This window comes from Sphaeramia orbicularis, chromosome 22 (assembly GCF_902148855.1).
Source record: "Sphaeramia orbicularis chromosome 22, fSphaOr1.1, whole genome shotgun sequence".
In the NCBI taxonomy this organism is placed as follows: domain Eukaryota; kingdom Metazoa; phylum Chordata; class Actinopteri; order Kurtiformes; family Apogonidae; genus Sphaeramia; species Sphaeramia orbicularis.
Window position 1 is genome coordinate 28,444,453 of NC_043978.1, and position 6,541 is coordinate 28,450,993.

Below are 6,541 nucleotides of genomic sequence, written 5' to 3' on the forward strand. Positions count from 1 at the left end.
TTGCACATTTCAGAACACTGAAGCCCAAACTGTCCAAACTGGTCCAAAACACAAACACGTCCCATGTGTCTTTTCCAGTCCAGTCCTTGTCCATTCTCCAAACCTAAACTCTTTGTCTAGTCTAGTGACAGATCACCATGGCAGTAGATTGTTTTGGCATATGTCCCTAAAATGAGTCCAGGGTGCTCCAACGCTAAAACATTAGTTCCACCTGATACATGTTCTAACCTGAAGAACAAAAAAACATCCAAGACTGATCCCATGACCCCCCTGGAAGGACTTCACACCCCCAGTTTGACAAACACTGCACTAACGGAACCAGTTTGTTAGTGGTGTAATGGTCCCTGGAGAAGTGGGTATACTCTCAATTTTTGCTTTCTTTTTTTTTAAGTAGTCCAGAAAAACACCCCGTTTTAGAAACAGTGACATGTCAGACTACTCTATTTAGTTTACCCAAAAATCCATCAGTAGTATTTGCTCACTATTATAAAATGATCCTGACTTAATCAGGAGCACGTTGTAGGTTTTACTGGTCACACAAGCAGCTGCATGAATGTAAATGTATTCAACATGAGGCAAACATAGGGTTACAGTTATTTTTGAACATTTGTTTAAATAAAATTCTTAAATCTAAAGTTGACAGTGCATCCTTGTTAATATTTCACCTTAAATAAATTATTCTCTTCCACACATCAAAACCAATCAGATAAACTCAAAAGTCCACTGTCCACGATGTGTGTGACGCAGGACGTAGAGCCCCACCCCTGGGTGAAACGCCTGGTTTTTAGTGAGTCCCCTGCCTGCACAGCCATCCAAAGTATTCTGTTTACTGCCCTCGACTTCCACGTGGCTTTGAACTCCAATTGGACTGTAGTGAACATTGTTAACTACATCCTGGTCTGCAGATGTCAGTAACTGCACAGTAATTGTTCTTTGGTCTGTAATTATAGTTACTCTGTCATATTGATAACCCAATGGAATTGACTTTGCATGTATTTAGTAATTTAAACATGTAGTTTCTTATGTATATCGCCATGTTAAGTTGGCACAATTTAAAGTAGCTTCACATGTAGTGAGCTACTTCTGCGGTATTTGTGTAACTTAACTTAGCTGCTACATTTGACTGGGTGGTAGCTTCTGTGCAGTGAAGCTTCATTCATGGCAGAATAACTGGTAGCTTAGCTCGCTACATTTTCCAAGTAGCTTGCCCAACACTGGCAAAGAGCTTCATAAATTAACAGCCAAATATGACATACTCTCAGTAAATAAAGCATCAAAACAGCTTGATGAGATGGAAACAGTCTTATCAGGAAGAAGGTGAGAAGACCAGTACGTTCCTGGCATGGTACAATAAGTAACTGCAGGCAGAAAGGACTATTAATTCAATTCAGACAGACAAGACCTTTTTATACAAGCACAGATCTTTGTCTATGTGAAGTCTGCCTAGTTTTTATTAGTGTGTACTGGCTGGTTTCATTGGTGTGGAAATTTGGGGCAATGTGTATAGAACTAACATGGACCCTATAATTACACTCCAAAAAAAGCTATTGGAGTAATAAATAAAGCTGGTTATCTTCAATCAAGTAATCCATTTTTTGTAGGATCTGGTATATTAAAATTTCCTGATATTGTACATTTAAAAACAATGGAAATTATGTTTCGTGCTAAGAGCAAACGTCTTCCAATTTGCATTCAAGTTCGTAGAAGGGAATTAAAATTATTATAATTTAAGAGGGATGTTTGTGTTTGAAACTTGTAAATCAAGGACAAATGTTAAATATTGTGTTTCTGTTGGTGTGAAATTATGGAAACAATTGAAGGATGAAGTGAAATTGTGTAGGTCGTTGTCGAGTTTTTAAAAAGCTTTAATTTTCAAGGGCTATGAAAGAACAATGATCCCTAAGTGACTTAAGACACTAAACATAGATTAATTTGTGTTAATGTGTTATTTTGCTGCTACTTCAGGTGTGGAGTTGGAGTAAGGATGGGAGTAGGAAAAGCAGAAATAAGCCTCTGGCTTCATGACCTGATGATAAAAGGGAAGAACCATAATTAGTTTTAAAACAATGCCTTTAATACTGCATGACTAATATGTATTGAAAAACTACAAAGTAACAAATTTGACAGATTACAATAGATTAGGACCAGCAGGACGTGTAGGACACACTATGTGTTAGTGGAAAAAGGATCAGGCAGGGTACTCACCAAGGGGAGTCTATCGCAAGACCCAGTAACAACCAACATGTACACACCGTGATCACTGCAAATAGCACAATCCAATAACTGAGGTAAACCTACAAACTACTAAGGGTGCAATACCACGGATACTCCCCGCAGATCCTCCCACTGCCTGACAAACAGAAGAAAACACAATATTAACAACTGGTTGGTTCATAGATAATTGCCACAATCGGATCGCACAATAAAAACATGTGGCAGAGAAACAATGACAGACAGCTCATGACGAACTGGGTTAAGTTTACACTAATAGAAAAACATAGGACCAATGGCCCTATAGCTTAACGGCCAAATTAAAAGCTTTGGGAAATGTATCCAGGTGCCATTTATTATTACCCAGTTATGTGTATTTATTATATAACAGAAATAGCCCATGTTTTGGTCATATTCCAATCAGATCTGTAAAAAAAATTCAAATTCCAACTTGATAGTGAAGTTGGAATTTGAATTTCGGAGAAGAAGACAATTGAAAATTTTTCCCCGTAAGAGTCCATGTTAAATTTTCCGTAAGTTCCCGGATCCAGAAGAAGATCCTGATCAGCATGTGGCCATTATGTTTTGGTCATCTCCCCATCAAGGCTGGACTGTAGAAATTTAAACTGGATATCATTTATATTTACTGAGTTATTGCATTGATCCACTTCCTATCTCTTATAATGGGGAATTTTTTCAAAGTCGCACTAAATCCAGAATTAGATCTGGATCCAAATAATTTCACTAACTTTTGTTGACATCATCATAAAGAAGCTGTATACCAAGTTTGAAGTCAATCGGAATTGTAGTTTCGGAGAAGAAGACGATTGAAATTTTTGTAACGGATGACAGACGACAGATGACGACGACAGACGATGACAGACGCCACATGACGACAATAGCTTACAGCCTGTCGGCCGGTAAGCTAAAATCCAGGTGAGTCCAAACTTTTGACTGGTAGTGCAAGTACAAGAATCACTCAACACATCAACAAATTTTGTTAGCAATGCAAAAAAAACCAAAACAGAAAAACAACAGCAGGAGGGGGAGAGAATGAAGGAGGGGCAGGCACTTGAGTGACAGCCTAGGAATCTCTGACATCACCTTAAACTTCTATTTCCTCCTATAATAGAGCGAGTCAGTGACAGACTGAGCAGAGCAGCAGCAAGAACTTGGACAGATTGGTTAGACAGAGCTCTCCACATTTCACATCTGGACTTAATCTAAAACTGGGACAATGGCCCTGCCTACAAGGTATGTTAAAGGTTCATGTGCTGTGTTTATAACTTGTGCATGTTTTATACCTACTGGGTTTTTCCTCACTGCAAAGTAGATTCAAACCACTTTACTGATGAATGTGACAAAGCTCTCTTAAACACAGAAGCAAATTCCTGACACTGTTTGAAATGACCACTTTCACAGTTACATAATTACAGTGTCTATGTGCCAATATTAATCACTAGCCTTTCTTTTCCTTATGTATCTCAACATGTTTTAGTGTTAAATGTGCACATTACCAAGCAAGAGCAACAACAGTAATTAAAACCATCCCTTTTTTTCTCCCTTTTTCTTAACCATAGAACTTAAAAACAAGACTTCAATCAAATGTTTTAATTATGCTGTGGCTCCAATGTCTCATGTAAATGTAATATTTTGTTTCTCTACCAACAAAATAAACAAAAAAGTTGTAGTCAAAATATTCAAACATATTCATAGGGATACAAATCATGTTGAGGTTACAGTCTCAAGGGGAAAAATAACTTAAGGTTCAGTCAGACCACAACATATAGGATGCCACAGGCGAAAAACTACAAAGCAAGTGATTTTAATCATAAACGAGTTGGAGACCCTGGTCAAAGTAACAAAAGGTGGGAAGAGTATTGGACCAAGCCACGCAGTTGGCTGTCGGATCCAACTCTGTCCCCTAACCTAACCAAAAAGTCAAAACTTACCTAAGAACCAAAACCGACAACAGGACCATTGGAAACCTGTAACTCAAAGCTTTATGCAAAAACGATAAACAAAAGAGAAAGGTGTTTCCATGTCAGGAGCTCCTGTTCCACTCTCCTCTCTCCACTCGTATACCCTGCCTCCAGTCATCGCCTCAGGTGGATCTAATCAGCTGCTTCATGGACAGAGAAGAGACAGGTTATACACAAATAAAGCAGAGGTAGAGAGTCACCAACAGGGGGCACAAGTAACAGTTGATAAAAGCCATTTTTCCTCTTTATAGTGTGTGAAATATTCTATGTATTTAACAGAGACAAGTCACTACCAGTTGTTTACGCACAAATTTCCCTCCATCACTGTGCACATGAAAGGATGTGTATTGTTTTTTCAGTTGTTAGCCCTTTTCATATCATATATTCTTTTTTTATGTGATTTCAGCTATGTTTAACTTCCTCTATTGTTCCACAGTTTCCCAGTTGACATCACCAACACTACCATAAATGAAGATCTGGTAAATACCAGCAACAAGTGTCCTGAAACAGAGACTGACTGGATTGTTGACTCTTTCTATAAAAAACAATTCTTGATACCTTTTTCAATGTGATTTCAGCAGTGTTTAACGTCGTTTGTTGTTCCACAGTTTCCCAGTTAACATCACCAACACTACCATAAATGAAGATCTGGTATATACCAGCAACCAGTGTCCTGAAACAGAGATTGACCAGATGATCTACACTGTGGTGCCTGTGTATCTTCTCATCATCTCTGTGCTGGGAATTGTACTTAATATTCTGGTCCTTTTGGTGTTCTGGCTCCACAAGAATCCCTGCACCGAACCTGAGATCTACCTGAGCAACATGGCGGCTGCTGACCTCCTCCTGATGTGCTTTCTGCTCTTCTGGGCTGCCACCGTAGCCAACAAATACAACTGGTTCTTCGGTGCCCTCATGTGTCAAATGGTCAACTTTTGCATTGTCGTGAACGCCAACTGCAGCATCTACTTCCTTGTTCTGGTTAGCATCGATCGTTTTTTGGCCCTGGTGCATCCACTGTCTAATGATAGAATACGCAGCCGGAAATGTGCTCGACTTGGTTGTGTGCTGGTCTGGTGTTTTGGTTTGAGCCTCGGTATCCCCACGCTCATGTGCAGAAAAGTGAAAGATTACCCTCAATTTAATTTTTCTAGCTGCTCTTTTGATTGCAGTGAAACTGTATTTTATACAAATGAGGTGGTTAAGACCATGTTCGGCTTCATTATCCCAGTTGCCATCATTTCCTACTGCACCGTCAAGATCATTCAAGCTTTGAAAAATCGATCAGTAGAGAGTGCCAGGATTCAGAAAATGGAGCACAAGGCTACCTTTCTGGTGTTGGTAGTGCTAGGGGCATTTCTGATCTGCTGGGCCCCATTTCAGACATTGAGGATCATAGAAAATTTCCTAAGGACTGGAATCATCCCTGGAAATAGCAGCTGTGAAGTTGTCCGAGTCTTTGACATCTGCATGCACACCTTTAACTATCTTGCCTTTTTTAACAGTGTTCTGAACCCTATCCTCTATGTGATCGTAGGAAAGAATTTCCGTACAAAAATGCGAGAAGTCTCCAACAGATACTGTACACTGAGACAAAATCATCATCCACACGACTGACCACCAGCTCAGCCTCGACAAAAACAAGCATATGAAGGTTTACCATTTTGTCTGTGTCTGAGATGTTATTGGATTTTTCATTTGATGTTGCACCTTGTTCAAGCTTAATTACCTGAGCCTGACCCAAACACGTTCCTAACAAGACACTACTGATTGTATTTTAATAGACTCTGGGTCTAGGCTACGATATACACACAAAGCACCCTTCATGTCTGAACAGTCATCTTAACAGGATAGTGGCGTAGATTTTATCTGTGCAGTCTGTCAATACGCTTGTGTTTGTTCCAGATTTTAACCTGTTTAAACATGTGCATAAGTTACCATTATGCCACGTTTCCACTACGTGGTACCAGCTCGGCTCGACTCAACTCAACTCGGCCTTTTTGCGTTTCCATTATGAAAAGGACCTGGAATCTGGTACCTGGTACTAGTTTTTTGGTATCACCTCCGCCAAGGTTCCAAGACTGGGGACCAGATACTAAAACGCGACATGTGAACACTGCAGACCACTGATTGGTCAGAGAGTTTTCTCTGTGACCCGCCTGTTTTACAAAAACCAGATGCGTTAGTTTACAGTAAATATAGCGGCAGCTTAATCCACACAGTGACAGCCCGCAAAACTACACCATGGTCGGAGGAGATTTAGTCTGTGGCTGCTGACATAAAAATTCAACGCGAGTTTGACGAGACAACACGCAATGAACAAGTTTATCAGCAACTCTCTGAGCAGA

At 39.8% G+C, this 6,541-nt stretch overlaps 1 protein-coding gene across 2 annotated transcripts; it reads left to right on the plus strand.

Annotated features, from left to right (window-relative positions):
• Window positions 1-3,354: 3,354 nt before the first annotated feature.
• LOC115414259 (B2 bradykinin receptor-like) lies at window positions 3,355-6,209 on the plus strand. 2 transcript variants are annotated; one of them, XM_030127534.1, is made up of 3 exons: window positions 3,355-3,465; window positions 4,630-4,672; window positions 4,802-6,209. In XM_030127534.1, exons 2-3 carry the CDS (start codon window positions 4,662-4,664, stop codon window positions 5,808-5,810), a joined length of 1,020 nt encoding a protein of 339 aa, XP_029983394.1. In that variant the 5' UTR covers window positions 3,355-3,465; window positions 4,630-4,661; the 3' UTR covers window positions 5,811-6,209. The 2 variants fall into 2 exon arrangements, with proteins under 2 accessions (XP_029983394.1, XP_029983393.1); XM_030127533.1 differs by lacking the exon at window positions 4,630-4,672 and having other exon boundaries at window positions 3,392-3,465.
• The last annotated feature ends 332 nt before the right edge of the window (window positions 6,210-6,541 follow it).